General features: G+C 49.9%; 2 protein-coding genes across 2 annotated transcripts; both read right to left on the bottom strand.

Moving 5' to 3' along the window:
• Nucleotides 1–470: 470 nt before the first annotated feature.
• JR316_0008851 (Caffeine resistance protein 5) lies at nt 471–2,520 on the bottom strand (the record flags this gene model as incomplete). Its single annotated transcript, XM_047894563.1, has 8 exons — nt 471–621; nt 685–801; nt 864–1,170; nt 1,226–1,561; nt 1,618–1,679; nt 1,735–2,031; nt 2,086–2,169; nt 2,222–2,520. 8 exons carry the CDS (start codon nt 2,518–2,520, stop codon nt 471–473), a joined length of 1,653 nt encoding a protein of 550 aa, XP_047746022.1.
• Nucleotides 2,521–6,486: 3,966 nt separating this feature from the next.
• Nucleotides 6,487–10,621, bottom strand: JR316_0008850 (putative RNA-binding protein; the record flags this gene model as incomplete). Its single annotated transcript, XM_047894562.1, has 4 exons — nt 6,487–9,595; nt 9,657–9,823; nt 9,951–10,373; nt 10,436–10,621. 4 exons carry the CDS (start codon nt 10,619–10,621, stop codon nt 6,487–6,489), a joined length of 3,885 nt encoding a protein of 1,294 aa, XP_047746021.1.
• Between the last annotated feature and the right edge of the window lie 6,258 nt (nt 10,622–16,879).

The following is a 16,879-nucleotide window of genomic DNA, read 5'->3' as shown; positions in this document are numbered from 1 at the left end:
TTGGTAGCAGAGAAATCAAGCACTGACAGTGCCTGTGTCAAGCTCGGAGCCGGATCGTGGAAATATTATTGGTATTCGGCACGGGACTGAATATGCCTTCCTTCTCACCATCAATCATAGCTGTTCCTCGTCGTGAGCTCTTCTTTCATTGATCATAGTTGCTACATGCAGTTACTACTTATCCCCCATTTCACTCAGCACGCAGGGCCACACCCTCAATATAGACGGCTCGACAGTATGATTCTAAATGGAAGCTAATAATGTGTTGACCTTTATTCATTTGCTCGGATATACAATCCATATACAATTACTGAACTATTTATTATTATTGAAGTAGCTAGTAAAAGAAAGAAGCAATGCTCTTCTATGCAAAAATCGAAAAAAATTGAGGTGTAACAAAACAATGTAATGATATGTGAAGGGTATCGACAACAGCGTCCATATATACATCAAAGACAAAAAAAGGGCTTTTAGAAATTGGCGTATTTCGATTTAGCTCTGATTTTGGCGCCGTTCTTCCAGAGGTACCAGAGACCTGGCCAGAAGGCAATGGTGATACCAGCGAGGAGAGAGCAGCCACCTCCGATGCCAAGAGATTCATAGAGAGAGCGTCCGAAGAGTCTGTGTGGAAAGAGAAAAGAGTTAAGTTAAATGAGTGTAGGTGATAATGATGACTAGACTTACGGGAACGCTCCACCGAGAAGAGCTCTGCAAAGACCGTTTCCAGCGAGGATGGAAGCAGCGTATCTTGGGTATGACATGGGTAGATACACCACAGCGCCTTGGAAAACGAGGAAGAGTCTAAACAAAAGGTTTCACCGTCAGTATCCACGACACAAGGAACCGAGAAAGAAGTGACATACCCAGGCAAGAAGAGAGCAGCTCCGATTGTAGGTGCCATCCAGTGGATATCCTCACGAGCAGTCCAGCCAAAGATGAAGAGGGCAATAGGCCCGAACGGTGCGGCGAAGAGGGCGATGGTGAGACGCGACTCGGGGATGATTGCGCCAGTGCGGAGGAAGGTAGCCTCAATGACGTATTTGTTGTAGATGAGGTAGCAGGCTCCGGTGAGGCAGGCGGTGATCAGGAGTCCCATGAACGGCAGGGCGGATGTACCGAGATTGAAATGGTAGATCTCGATGTAGACGAGCGGGAAGGCCTCAAACCACACTGTAACGGTAGATTAACATCACAATACAGTAAACCAAGGTTATCACAAACTTACAGTAGAAGATAGCATAGCCGAGAGCAATATAGAGATTGAGATAAAGAATGACGGGCTCAGTCATGAGCTGGAACGGACGGAGGAGAGACTCGAAGATGATGGACGAGAAAGCAAGATGGGCCTGCTTGTCCTCGCTGTCGCTGGTGAGGTGCTGCATGCCGGTTCGTTTGCGGATGCGTTGGGCGCGTTGAAGGAGGATAGTCTCGGCATTCGTCTCGGGGTACCAGAAGATCAACAAGATGAGAGTGAAGCCCGTAAGCCACAAAAGCTCATAGATGGGCCACTTCCATCCGTTGGCCATGGCTGCGAAACCACCCATGATGGGACCGAGAAGCGCTAAAGATAGATGAATAAGCGCCTGAAGTCAAGTGAAGGAAGGAAATTTGACTTACGTCCACAGAGAGCTGTGACACTCCAGAGAACCATAGCGTTGGGGAGCTTGATGAAGTGGAACCTAAGAGTAACTGTCAGCCCATTGTACTTTCGAGTAATTGAAAAAAAATACTCACATATCCTGGATTGTAGCACCACCACTAGCAAGCGCCGGAGAGCCGAAGAAGCCAGCAAAGAAACGCATGGCAAGAAGGGTATGAATGTTGTTGGCATACAGAGTCGGGACTTGCAGAGCGACGAAAATAATGAGAGTAATAATGTAGATTGGCCTTCTGCCAATGGAGGGGATTTCGGAAAGGGGACTGAAGAACATGGGGCCGATACCGTAGGCGATAACATAGAGTGAGAGACCAGCCGTGGCGGCTGTTTGCGAGACATCGAATGTATCCATGATTCCTGGGATTGAAGCGGTACTAGAAACAAGGTCGTTAAAATCAGGCAAGGAGTGTCCAAAGAAATAAACTTACTAGATAGCTGATCCCGTGTACACGCTAGTTGTCAGAAGACAAGTCATAGCGACCACAAAGCATCGTTTAAACAACGACCAGTTCCTACACGAAAGATTAAAAAAACCGTGAAGATACAAGTTAATAAAGAACTTACATCGGATTATCCGGGTCATCGTCCCCATACCAGCCCACGGTCGGCTTTACCGACACAGGCTTTTCTGTAACTTCTGTGGGGTTCTTCTCAAGGTCTGTTGAGCTTTTCGTCGAATGCGCCGCAGAGGCAGTGACAGGCTTTTCTATATGCGTATCGTCTGATGATCGCCCAGCCGGCGAGTTGCGCAGGCTCTCTGGAAGCACCCAATCAGGACGCTGTTCGGGGTATGGGAATAGGCGTCCATTGGAGAGTGTGTTCAGGAGACTCCCGAATGTCGAGTCTCTGAATATGTCGGACATGGCTTGTAAAAAATTAAAAGGAAGGTGTCGTTAGAGGTAAGGGGGGTAGGAGGAACGTAGTAGTCCCGGGGGGATACTGTGACAAGCATCCATGGAAAGACGCAGCAGTATTTAAGCAATGCCCTCTCAGTCAGCATGGGCCACCACACAACATCTTTGTTGAAAAGAAAACACGACTCGACGAGGCGGCAAGTCATCAAGTGCCCATAACAGATTTGCCATTAGCATTCGGCCTGTTACGAAGACAATAAGAGCGAAAAAGTAAGAGTTGGGTAAAATATATCCGCATCACGGGTGATTTTCGCCCTTACCTGGTGCAAAATCCCGCATATTCGTCCTTACCCAGGCCTAAAATGGAAGTGCCACATGTAATAAGCATGAATTTAACCCAATTCCTCGGTGGCCACTTACGAAGCGGAGCAAAAACCCGATTGCTCTTTCCATTAAAAGCGTTATGCACAGGAATAATGGACACGAGAGAGGGGGAGGCCTTTGATCGCACTGTCCTATCTCCCGTCAGGTCTCCATGGCTTCTCCCTTCTCCCCCCTCGATGTCTGGGCCATGAGTCAACATTACCAGAAAACAGAACGCATTCGGGCACACAGAAGGCCGTTGACTCTGTAGCCGGCGCATATCCTTTTGCTTGACGCTCACGTCCAGTGGGCCCAAGGCTTTCATCTGTCTTTCTCTTCTTTCACTTGTGTGTTGCTTGTCTGATGTCACTGACAGAACTGCGCCGCGCGCGCGCGTTTGTTCGTCCGTTCGGGCTTATCTATGGACGCCGACATTAGTACGTGCTCCGCGCTCTTTCACGAACGAATAAAAAAATGGAAAAGTGGCGCAATATGGACATGTAAGGTCATCCATCCCAGTAAGCCAGGCGTTTCTACGCAAAAAAAGATTGATGGAAGCGGACAAGGGACTTCGAACCAATGACGTTATGACTGGTTCGTGTACTAGGTGTAGTTTGTGTACCAAACACCACGTTCATATCCAAAAACCCAGAAAAGTGCATAAAATGTATAAAGTCATACCTACTCCGCTACCAAATCCGGAGAAATCAGGGAAAATCTGCGCAGCGCGCATGCAGGGTCTTTACTAATCCAGGATCTCCCCTCCATATTCGCAAATCCGCCGATATTATACCTGAGACATTCTAAGGAAACTAAGGAGACACCTGGGCGGTCGTCAAGTTGTATAGAGACCATAATTCCATATCCATTATCCAGTCAACAATCGGTCGGGGATGATACTTATCACACCCGCCCATCGCTGACCGCTAAGGCTTTTCGTCCGTTTTGCATTGTTTTGGTCCCAATGGATCCGCCCCTGCCTGCAACAGTGTAATATGTGCCTGGGGCTTATGCAAGCTTACGAATCGTCGTGATGAGCAACGTGGAAGGGCGGTTTCCTCCACCGTTTACCCACCTACTGTCAGTGAGTGAGTATACCGTGAAGCTACGCATGAGAAACAGTGTCGGGTTGTCGCAAAGCGGACTGAGCCGCGTTCCAAGTATAGTCATTCTATATTTGCACCAAACTTTCAAGCAAGGCACCTTACACACTGGATTACTTATTATATCTCCCCGAACGGGGCGTCCGCCCGCCAATATATTCATACCATAAGTAGGCACTAGGACATACACGCCTGGGCCTTCAGGCACAGGGCGCCTACACATGCCCAACTTGGTGTTTTGATCCTACACCAAGGTTCGACAAGCGACGCTAATGTGCAAACAACGGTCTTTCACCTCAAGGTGTAGCTCGCGCAGTCCTGCAAAAGACCTCACGTACTAGCCGGCGTAGCATTTTCCACAGTCCCTGTAAGATAACAACCACGTTTGCCCGCCGACGTTCCCGGATAATGCAGATTCAAGGCTGTAGCCTGCATACCAGGACGCATGTAAACCACGCTTTTATCGACCTTGTCGATCATCATAATCATCATCATCATAGGTCCGAGTCAACAAAGGATTGTTTACAATTACATACCACACCCTTGCACTCCCGGAAATCCGAGGGGTTAGCGAGACAATACACACGCAATGGGTCCAAGCACGCTTACTGCCTAAGTAGCAGTGTACCAGCCGCGGTAATATGCAACAGACACAATGCAAAGTGAGCCACACTCATGAACATGTTGAACATGCAAGAAAAAGCCAAAAGCGAAATGAAAACCCATTCATATCGATATCCATTTTCATTCCCACATTGGCAGGAAGTCCTCGGACATTCGTTATTCGTTATTCGTATGCAACATCAACATTAACAATACCATCTCAATGTCGATCTCTTTCTCAAACAACATAGAATCCCTCGGTGTTCGATCTCACAATCCAGAACCAAAAAAAAATCAAAACCGAAAGCCAATTTGACAGAGAATACCAAATCCAGGCAGAACGAGGCGTGCAAAACAATATGCAATTTTCCAAGCTGAGAATCTGTTAGGCGGCAGGCACCCTTTGACTTGAATTAATAAACAGAAACTTAGTAAAAAAATAGAGAAAAGAATCAGAGAGACAGGAAGACAGAAAGCAGCCAGAGAGTCCCGGAAGGCACCAGAATAACCCAGAATAAAAGAAAAACAAAGAAGAGAAAAGACGATTATGATGCAAGATATGATGCAAAGCGGGTGGACGTTGCTGTCAGATGATTCAGAGCCAAAGAAACCAATCGAATGATAATGTGACTTTAAGCACGACTGTACTGTATAATCCTGCGGTCCCCCGGGCGCGTGGATGTGTAAAAGAAAAAGCTAAGCCGAAAGACAGACCGAGAGCGAGGAAGGAGGAAGAAAGAGGGGACCGGGAGCAAGGGGAGAGAACAGCACCGATAAGATCTTTACTTTTACACCGCAAAACCGCAAAACCAAACCAGACCAAAAAGAAAGACCGTAACATTCCTCGAAACTGTGACTACTCAAGCAAGCACAATCGAAAGAAGGGATGAAAGAGCAGATACGACAAGGGACGATGCTCACACTCGAGTCAAGGACAAGACAAGGACAAGACAAAGAGACTTCAGTACAAAGACAAAGACAAGTCACAAGAGATTGCACGAAGCGGAATTCTGAGCAGACAAGAGAAAGAAAGAGTCGAAATGAGAGGAGCAGAAGAAGAGAAGATGCATGCTTGAAACAACAGCTGATCCGAGATTGAATATTGCATATTGCAGTACAATCCTACTAAGTAGGGAGCGAGCGTGCCAAAAAAAAAAAACGTAAAGAAAAGGACAAATGACCGAACAAACGAACGTGAGCCTGACTGATGATGCGGATGAGATAATCGATAATCGATATACAAGCAACAAGAAAAAAAAAACATGGAATACAGAATCTGGAATTTCATACTGTGGACTGTGAACAGCAAAAAATCAAAAATAATAATTCACAAGAAAAAGCAAACAAAAAAAATCAGAAAAAAGTAACCAACGACAATACCAACTCAAACAGAAGAGAAAAAGAGAGAATAAAATAGAGAGTAGAGAAGGTCTTAAAACAACAACATGTACTAAGAAGGGTGGTACTTGATACTTGATGATAACTAAGGACGTGGATGTGGACATGGATGTGGGATGAGGGACGTGGGACGTGGGGCATGGACGACGTAGATGGGTAACGGTAGAGGTAGAGGTAGAGGTAAACAGGCGTGGGATAAACAAGACACATGCAATGAGAGAGAGAGAGAGAGAGTAACAAGACAGACAGACAGAGAGACAGAAAAATTCCTTCCTTCCTTCCTTCCTTCCTTTATCCAAAATACCAAAGCGCAAAATGAACTTAACAGTTGACTAAACCCAGATGCTACGAAGTGGACGTGGACAGACAGACACACGGAACGGAGAGATCGAGAGAGAAAAAAAACAAACAAAAAACAAAAAAAAAACATATACAAGAAAAGAGAAAAGAATCAAAAGAAAGAAAAAACGTAGAAGAAAAAGAAGAAGAAAAAAAAATTAAGCCAACGTTATTGCGCAGCCGACGATGCAGATGACAACGAAGGAAGCGACGTCGACGTCGAAACCCGCTCGCCCTCGCCCTCGCCCTCGCCCTCACGCTCGCTAGCACCCACACTCTTCCCAGCACCCGCAGAAACATACCCAGTCGCACCCGCAGACACCGTCCTAGCCGTAGGCGTAACAACAACACCCGCCTCCTGCTGCTGCTGTTTTCGACTCCACGGCACACGTTCTGGCAACCGCAGTGTCATCGGCGGTGGCGCAGCAGCAACAACGCTAGAGACAGGAGCGTCCCCAAGAGCGCTCATACTCCCACTCGCCTGCGTACCACGCACAGGGTCCGAGTTCCCTCTCGACATAATCCCAGGTCCCTCCGCCCCTCCCGCCCCTCCTCCCGTACTCCCTCCCGCCGCCGCCCCAGAGGCGCCCTTGGCCACTTTCCGCTTATACCCAACAGAATGCGTACGCGATATCGTCGCGCCCTGCTCCGCATTCAAATCGACCGTCTCATCCGACCCAGCGGTCCCTTCATCATCTCCACTGCCCGCTTTATGCGCTTCCTCTCCGCCTCCGTCCCTGCCACTCCCCGCCTCTTCGTCACTCGCACTCTCCCTGCCCTTCCCTTTGTCCCTCTCACTTGCCCTCCCACTCCCACTCTCACTATCCTCTTCCTCCTTCTTCCCACTCCCCTCCCCCTCCCGCTGCTGCTGCTGCTGCGACTCATACCTGCTTCCCTCCCTCATAACCTCATTAACCAACCCACTCCCCCCTCCTTGTCCCCCTCCCCCACCTCCACCTCCAAACCCATACCCACCCCCACCCCCACCCCCAACACCCGCCGGAAAATACATCGGATCAAAATAGCCCTTGGGCTCCATGCCCGTAACACCTCTACCCCCCTTATGCGGACTCGACATCGCATAAAAGTACGCGCCATGCGACTGCGCGAGGCCGTATACAGGATGCGGGTATATCACCCCTCCGCCCGGTGAACCGCCTACGACAGCTGCGTTCGGTTGTTGTTGGTGTGGATGCTGGCCAGGCGAATGTGCGTGGGGATGCGGATGTACATGCACAGGCGCACCAACAGCCGCATTAATATACGGATTCGGATTCGGCACCACCTCCCCAGGCCGCCCATAGAACGTCCCAGGGGACATCACAACCCCAGGCGAGAACGCACCTGGTATACCCGCGAGGTTCAGCCGGAGGTGTGTCGGTGGTGATGGGAGCGGCGCTGTTCCCGTTCCTGTTCCTGCACTAGCTCCTCCTGGTCCTGCTCCTCCTACTCCCGAAGCTGATGTCGACGCACCCGCGTGTGCAGCAGACACAGCGCTCACATATAACCCAGGCGAAGGCAACGGAATCGCAAAATGCAAATTCGGCGTCGTACTATAAAACGGGTATTGCACATTCTGCTGCTGCTGATATTGCTGTTGCTGTTGCTGTTGATATTGCTGCTGCTGCTGCTGTCTGCTACCACTACTACTACTCGCAAGGCTCGCATTGCTCTCACCCCGACCCCTACCCCGACTCCGACCACCATCACCACGAGCAGAAGACGAAGACGACGACGAAGAAGATGATGAAGCGGCTGTAGCGGCTGTGGCGTCGGCAGAAGAGGACGAAGTCGAAGATGATGAAGACGCAGAAGACGCAGCGGCAGTAGCAGCTGTACTAGCACCAGAAGCAGAACCAGAGTTAGAACCAGCATTGCCGGCGGACGACAACGACGAAGCAGTATTGACAGCGGCAGCAGCAGCAGCTGAACTGCCGCTCGCCGTCGACGCCGACCCACCCGCCCCCGCCACCAACCGTCCTCCCACCCGCGACAGCGCATGCACAGACACCGGCGAAAACGCCGACACCCCCTGCTGCTGCTGTTGTTGTTGTTGAGGAGGCGGGGGCGGCAAAAACGTAAACGGCGGCATCGAAGGCGTAATCGGCGGGAGCCCATGCGGCGTCAACGGTAAAACCTGAATCTGCTGCTGCTGTTGTTGTTGCTGCTGTTGCTGTTGCTGTAGCACAGCAGCAGCCGCGCGCTGCTGATGCATCTGGTGCTGCTGCTGATGATACACGGCATGTCCAGGCGTCGCGTACATCTGATACGGCGATCCCATTGCCGGATGATGTAGTGGCGACGTTGATACTCCCATTCCCATCCCCATTCCCATTCCCATACCCATCGACATCGACATCCCAGCGTGCGCTTGAGCTTGAGCTTGTGGTGTATGCGGCGAGAGCGGGAAGATGGGCGGGCGTAACGGCGGGAGCGTGATCGGGCCCGGATGATGCGGGTGCCGCTGCTGCTGCTGCTGCTGTTGATGTTGTTGTTGCTGATGCTGCTGATACTGCTGTTGCAGTTGACGCTGTAACGTCTGCTGCTGATGCTGCTGTTGCTGCTGACTCTGCGTATGCGCAAGCGCAAGCGTCCTACCACCCTGCCCAGAAATGGGATTCGGCGACTGCGACACAGACGACGCAGAAGTCGACGACATCGAATGATCCGACGACGAGCTCGCCTGGCTCGACGACGCCGCCGTGCTTATCGGCGACGGCTTATGCGCGTGCACATGCGCGTGCGAGGACGACGACGACGACGCGGCGCGCTGGCTGGGCTTGACTAATTTTGAGAGGTGCGAAGAGGCTAGTGTGCTCGTTAGACTGTCAATGTCCGACGAGGATGAGGATGAGGGAGGGGGCGGGATGGTATACGCGTTATGCGCCGACGCCGCTGATGATGATGAGGATGTTGGAGGCTGTATACCTCGCTGCTGCTGTTGTAAAGGATGCTGTAAATAATGTTGCGCCTGTGGCTGGTGCAGCATATGCGGTTGGCGATGTTGCTGTTGTTGTTGCTGCTGCTGCTGCTGCTGCTGCTGCTGACGCTGTTGTTGTTGGTGTTGCTGCTGCAACTGGGAAAACATCTCATACGGCGAAGTAGGCCCGGACGGAGGGCCATAGTCAAGCATGAACCCCGGCGGGAGCTTGATCTGCATCTGATGCGCATACGCCTGATTAGCTGTCATCACAGGCTCAGATGTGCTCGCAGCAGGCTGCATCGCCTGCGAAAACTTGTCGTAGTTCACTTTAAGTATCCGGTTATTATATTCGTATCTGCAGAAACACAAGGTTAACACCAAAAAAAATCCAAGAAACAAATTAATTTCATTCTGACCCGTTGAACATTCTGACTGCTTTTTCAGCGTCGTAGTCTGTGGCGAATACCACAGTGCCGAATCCACGAGACCGCCCGTCGGGTGCCAATGCTACGTCTGCACGTAAGATGGTCCCTGCTTGACGAAACAAATCTTTAAGATCTTGCCATTGACAATGAAAAGGAAGCTACAAAGACGGCCAAACAAAAAAGGGGGGAGGGGGGCACAAAAGAGAGTGTTTTTTGGATCAGCGTTGGATCGTACTGGGCGGGACAAGCGACACGCGGGCAATATAGAAGGGGGGGAAAGCTTACATTTCCGACAAAGAGGTTGCGACACGAGCCCGGATCGGGATTTTGGTACTTTGACGTGTAATCGATGTCGTCGGGGGCAAAGGAGGATGCGGAGGAGCCCTGATGGGATGTGGAGGCGGTGGTAGAGGGCATGAGATAGCTTGAGCCGCTGGTGCTGACGGGTGAGCTTCCTGGGGCGACGGAGGGGTTGGAGGAGTCGTACTCTGGTAGCAATCTGTCGAGGCGGACTTCGAGGATGCGGGACTGCCATGAGTAGCCATTGAACATGTCAACGGCGCGCCCCGCGTCCTCGGCTGTGGCGAGCAGGACAGTTCCGTAGCCACGCGATCTGTTGTCTGGCCCTAAGGAGACGTCGGCGCGTAGGACGGTGCCTGCCTTGCGGAAGAGGTCCTTGAGATCCTGCCATCGGACCCTATAGGGAAGCTGGACAGAGAAGGGGTGTGTGAGCTGGGTGAGAGAGAGAGGAGGAGATACAAGGTGCGCACGTTCCCGACAAAGAGCTGAGTCCTGGTGTCCCTCAAAGGACGGGGATCTGCGCCTGGCCTGGCGGATGTTGCCTGGAGGATGACTGCCTCGATGGCATCGTCAGTGGGTGGCTGGAGAGGAAGGGCGGGGGACGGGGAGAGCGGGGAATGGGACTGAGAGTGGAAGTCAGTGGGAAACCGATGCATGGGATAAGGCAGTTGGACAAGGCGAGTCCATAGAGACGTGAAAGAGCGAAAAAAGAGACAGAAAAAGCTCTGCTGGTCGTGTATGCAGACAGAGATGGACGAATAAGAAACGGAGAGCACAAATTTGCTCTAGTTGGACGCCGGGTCAAGAATCGCTCCACGCCGAGAGGGAGCGCAAAATTATAGCTCGGCAGCGGACTGCAGCGAGGATGACGTCAGTACGTGTGAAGTCTATTAAACCCCAGCAGCGTCCACCCTTTTCGAAGTTCTTCTTCCTCACTCGTCTGCATGTCCTCACCCATTTCCTGCCCCGGCGCACATCGGCATCTGCATTTTCCTCTCTGTTTCCCCCACATTCTCTCACCATATTCCACCATATTCCGGTCCATGGCGCAGGTCTAGGCCCTGCATCCTGACTTTTGTACCCCCGGATTTATCATGGAGTGAAGCCTTTTCTATTCGGTTAATGTTAATACGCCCTCTTCCTACCCCATGTCCATCCACCCTCTGCCCTCCCTCCACCCTTCCCTCTCTACATCTGTCACTCCCTCTGACCATCCACGACCGCCATCCTTCAAGTCGGCAATCCGCGGCATCCTCGCCAAATCCCTGATCTTTGACATCTTCTGTTCGCCTTGGCACTGACGTCACTCTGCCATCCCCTCCCATTGGCTTCACTCCTTCGCCATGCACGCTCGCTCTGATCACCGACTGATCAGCGGACATCCTAGCTTCCCCATCTTTATCGCCGCCCTGGCCTCTGCACCGGAGACATACAACCGTACACACCTCTGCCCTGTATATCTCTCAATACTAATATAATCCACTCCACCCATCCAGAAACGCACCTAATTGCTTATCCCTAGCTTATCTATCAAGGTCTCGACCCAGCTTTCGTCTTACGACACACCCGAACTAGTCACATCACATCCCGTCTCTTTTTTGCACCCCATTTCTCCTGATGATTCCTGAACGTGAAGCACAGGCTTAACTTCATCTACACAAACTTCGTCCCTTCCTGGACATATAACGCCCTCCCGTGTCACGCAGCTCATCCTCGACGGCACACCGATCGATCGCCGCTGCATGATCTATGCGTTCCGCTGCAAAAAGGTCCCAAAAATCCGGCGTAATATCAGTTGCGATAGCCCTTTACATTTACATTTACATACACACCCTCACACCCAAGGTATACCCACTACACCCCTACCGCACACACCCACTCGACACGAGCCTTACACGTCTAGACCCTCGACCCTCATCTTGACCCTTGTTTCCTTCACCCCTTCGCTTTACTCACCTATGCCAACTTACCACATACGACATACTTATCAGTTCCAGCTCCAGACCTTCATCACATAGGATTATTCTATTCAGAAACCCCAGAAACCCCTAGAAACCCCTAGAAACCCCAGGGGTTTCTGAATAGTCCTCGAAGCAACATTCTAAACCCCTGCTTGAACATGTATGGGAGGTCTAAGGTCCGACCTAGCTTTTCTGGTCTGCCGTGTCGTGCCGTCGTCATTGCTTTTGAATCAGTAGTTGATCGTCTTCATGTAAATACATTCAATTGTTAAATTCCTCTACGCTAACGTTTCTAATGCAAGCCATAGTGCCAATGAAACTCACCAAACACATTCAGTGGACTTTCGAGTCGTTTAACGGTTATTTATTCGAGGGGATATCATATTTGATGTTTATGAACACCGAGGTAGGGCATCCAGAGTACTATAAGATACAAGAAAATTACTAGAGAGTATAGTAGTGGTGGTAGGTACAAAGAGCTACATCATACAGAGGTTTCTAGGCTTTTAACTTGTTAATTTACTGCTTTTTCCATTTTTGAGCGAAGTTGCACCTACGCACCCGAGTGGCCACTTGAAACGGCCCGCATGAGAATACAAGCTCCTACCTAATCCGCCGAAACGGCATTCTGAACATTCATCACACCTTCATCACAACATTCATAACGATTTTATGAATTTTGGGGGTTTCTATGGGGTTTCTAGGGTTTCTGGGGTTTCTGAATAGAATAATCCCATCACATATCCTTCCACTCCCATTTCCAATGATCACTGATCCTGATCGCGCTGTCAAATCATTGTCACTGCACTGTCACCCTCCATCAAATGTCGAATGTCGAATGTCGAATGTCGATGACAGCTCCTAACACCATGTCCATGAGAAGTTCGAACCCCAATATTATAATATCAATATCAGATCGACGCCATTGGCCCGCCCATTAGCTGCTTGCGATTGGTCGACGCGGCCAGGCTCAGGCTAGGTGCCAGGTGTGATTGGGCAGTAAGGACTCAGGACTCTGCAGGCAGATATTAGGATAAGGTAAGTCGGTACTGGTAGTAAGTAGGTTTGCGAGTGCGATAGTCCCCTCTCGACCGCTCCAAGTATATTGGGGTGGATTAGGGAACAATTACGATGTTTGATACTCTAGTTCATGTATATACCATGTCTTTCGATGGAGTCGTCGTTCTCGCCTACGGACCCACTCACCCACCCACCGCACAACACACAGCTTCATGAAATCATTTCCAGTGCACCGCTCGCTTCCCCCCAAAAAAACAGATATACAGCGGCGCTCTCTATCATCAGCGAGACTTCACACATGTGTACAATACCGTATACCGTATACCGTTTTAACCTCACGCTAAAACATCGACGATTCGACAAGTCGAACGCTCGAACGCTCGAGACTCGAGTAGCCGACAGATAATCCAATCCAATCGCAGTAGTACCGTACCGTGACATAAAATCGTAGCAGTAGTACACAAAATCTATCCTACCCTCCACAATACAATCCACGATCTTGGACGAGCGATAGATTCACATTCAGAATTTTTCCAGAGGCGGGCTAGTGGCCAGAGGCCGTCGTCAGTGGGTGGCTAACTCGAGAGTCGAGACTCGATCCGTAGGAGATGTAGTATTAGGTTGGATGTAAACCATATCATTGAAAATGATGCATATCTGATCAGGGTCGAGTTGGGACTTGAGTCTATCGCAGATCACTAGTAATAGCAGGGCAATGGCAAGTGTAAGTGTAAGTGTAAGTATAAGTGGGTATGGGGTATAACTTGAAGGTACGAGGTGTGCAAAATCCAGCTAACGAATCTCCTCAGACGAACTTGAACAGGAGCTCATGCGCACCAGCGACCAGTCACCATCCGAGTCAAGGATAGGGTCACAATGGAATATCACACAGTACAAAGACTGGCTGGGGAGCTGGGGAGCTGGATCTTGAATGAACCCGAATTCCATCGATGCTCAGACGGTGCGACCGTGACTAAAAGTTTAAAAAAATAATGAGAGATAGATCATAGATACCAACTCACCCATCGTCATTATCATCAGTTATCATCTATCATCATCGCACGTTCCACCCCAAACAAGGCCAACAGACGTAGATAGCATCAACAAATCCACACCTACTTCTCCAAATTAAAGTTAGCCCTAGTCCTCCCGAGATTTACTTGGAGAAGGTAAAAGTAAGATTTAGAAAAAAATTGAGAAACACAATGACATTCGCAGAGGCTTGTGACTCGGAGGTGCAACGCCTGATATCCATGTCGTCTAGCATGTTCGGACAAATGGGTGAATTCAGACCGGATGATCGTCGAGTCTCTTGCGAGTCGCTGTGCTACTACGCTTCTGCGCGCCGCTTAATAGTATCTTTTATACCTCGGCCATAATGGTCCAGTCCCATCCGATGATCGCCCAGAGTCAGAAGTCGGTTAGATTATGATGCAAGGTTTGCTACGTGTGGTTCAGACTTGAGAATCTCGGGCGACCTTGACAAGTTTTGACGAAAATGAATGCGGTGAAAAGAAGAGTTTTTGCGAGAAACTGGGAAATTTGAACTTTGAAGCCAAAAAGTCAAAGTTCACCCACAATAACACTAACACTAACAATAACAAAAAGAAAAAGAAGAAGAAGAAGGGAAATAAATCAATATCAGAATCAGGATCAACGATGGGTGTTAATGATAGGTCATCGATCCATCCCCGAGGCGCGTATAATCGACATGTCAAGTTACAATCCGACGATGTACGGGCGTAACATACCAACGCACTCCGTCGTAAGTTTTGCGTCCACTTAGGATTTTTGCTGCAGAATGGGAACTCATGGATGACTCATTGTATGCGGGGCTTTTTCCAATCTTATCTCGAGCGCCGGGCCATGGGGTGGCAAAACCTGGCAAAAGGCAAAATGACATCGAAGACAAAAAATTGCATACGAAAAGAGACATTTTAGTACACGTCCTGTGTATTCGGACCGATTGGACTTGACTGGGACTCACTCAGTTGGGATGACTTGCACTCCATGCTTTTGCGGGCTTCGCGGATGGCCTTTTCTGCTCTCTCCCACTGGGATCGGCCTCGAGCCTTGAGCCTCGACTGCCTACTCACTAATCAGTGTTCAAAATTTCACATTTAGAAGCATCAGTATCAGCGAGACCTATCATGAGTAGGAGAGATCAAGAGGGAGAAGCCACCTCTCCCCTGCTATCTTCGGATCCGGTGTCTCAACTCGAAACACCGACGCTGTCCTCTTTTGAAAAGTCAGTCGTAAGCCAGCCTCATACCCGAGCGGCGCATCTGATCCAGTAGCTGTATCCCTGTAACGCGATGTCTCGTTGGGTGCGGGTATGTGTATGTGTCCGTGTGGATGTTCTTTGGGCGTCTACTCGAGGAAGGATCGCCGTGCCGTATAATGGAATAATTGAATTCATTGTCGCCACAGGGCGCCCCCAGCTCAGTTAGTTACGGTTTTATTGCCCCCTGATCAAGGGCAATGGCGAACCTGGGTCCTCTTGCTAGGCTTGATGCAGTAAAACTGAATATATGCGGTGAGGATGATGATGATGATGCAAGCGCAAGCGCAGTGGCGTACTTGCCCAGGCACACCTGATGACCGAAGCGGAAAGTGCCGTAACGGATTTCTCCAATTTTCTCCGGCACATCAAAACGGATTTACCGGCAACCCGTCGTGAACGATCTGACGCTGCCCTTCGCTCACCGTCAGGATCACGATCATGCAGCTGGACGCCTCAACACTGAATAGCACTCACTCCACTCGACCGAAGCCGCCTGACAGATCCTGATGCCAGTCGAAATGTGGGAGGGGGCACTCGCTGCGCATGACAAACCAAAAGGCAATTTTCGTCTGCGCCCTTCTCTTCTCTCTTGTTTCCTCTTGTGTCCTTCTGCACAGAAGCACACGCCCGCGCTCTGTGTTTCTTTGTCGTCAATCAACAGAACGATCAGATGCTGCTTTTGCTCTCGGGCTCTCGGCTATGTGAGAAACTGATCATCCTCGGGCTCTGCTCTACGACAATCGCACGTTTAGGCGGTCGTACCATGGCTCCTGTGAGAAACTCTGGCGATCCTTATGCGCATGCTCGCCCAATGCTTCTTTTTTTGTGCACATGTGAGGAGCCCGCTTGATAAGTGACAGCGTTGTGTTAATAATTCGGTCCCATTTAGAGCCAAGTTTTGTGTGCAAACTTGAAATGCCTTGCACTGCGGTTTGGTTCTATGAGACTTAGCTGCTCCCGACGTTCTCTCGTATGTTTTGACAGGTCTCATCGTGTTCGTGTGTCTGTTAAGCTCAGAAAGGAGCGAATCATTACTCCTCCTGCGTCTGTTTTTAGGAGGGGACAATCGTCATTGAACCAGCTAGATAACAATCTAGCACTGATAGTGAGTAATAACCTCCTGTTTTCTGGCCAATAACGCATGCTCGCAACCACATCGTCAGCCAAATTTGCTTCGAGAAGCACAAAAAATTTCAGCTTTGCTGGCAAATATGTCTGCTCTGTACAGCAGAATCGCAAAAATAGATGTTTTTTTTCCGCGCGAGCGGGTTTAACGTTTAATTTCTCCACCCTATACGCCCGTTCAACGCCCCGTCTGCAGAGCGGCCGCTACAGACCACCTTCTATATCTGGAATCAGTGTTGTTAACCGGACCGATTTTCGTTCTGGGACTAACTATATTTGCCAGAAAAGTTGCCTTTTTGGGACACAGGGACGCCACATTCAACCAGACAGTGACACCAAATTGCTGGTGCACAATACGGTCAGTTCGCTTCATAACTTGGACATGTCGATTTATAAGTCCGAGCCTTACTCCTATGTATAGTAGCCGCTCGGTGAGAACCACTGATTCAATAAACGAGCTTGGACAGGGATATAAGAACGCATAGCAGCGCTGTCCTGATAACCCAACAAATCCATCGACACTC

The sequence above is a fragment of the Psilocybe cubensis genome, chromosome 8, assembly GCF_017499595.1.
Source record: "Psilocybe cubensis strain MGC-MH-2018 chromosome 8, whole genome shotgun sequence".
NCBI lineage: Eukaryota > Fungi > Basidiomycota > Agaricomycetes > Agaricales > Agrocybaceae > Psilocybe > Psilocybe cubensis.
This window is presented reverse-complemented; position numbering and strand designations above follow the sequence as displayed.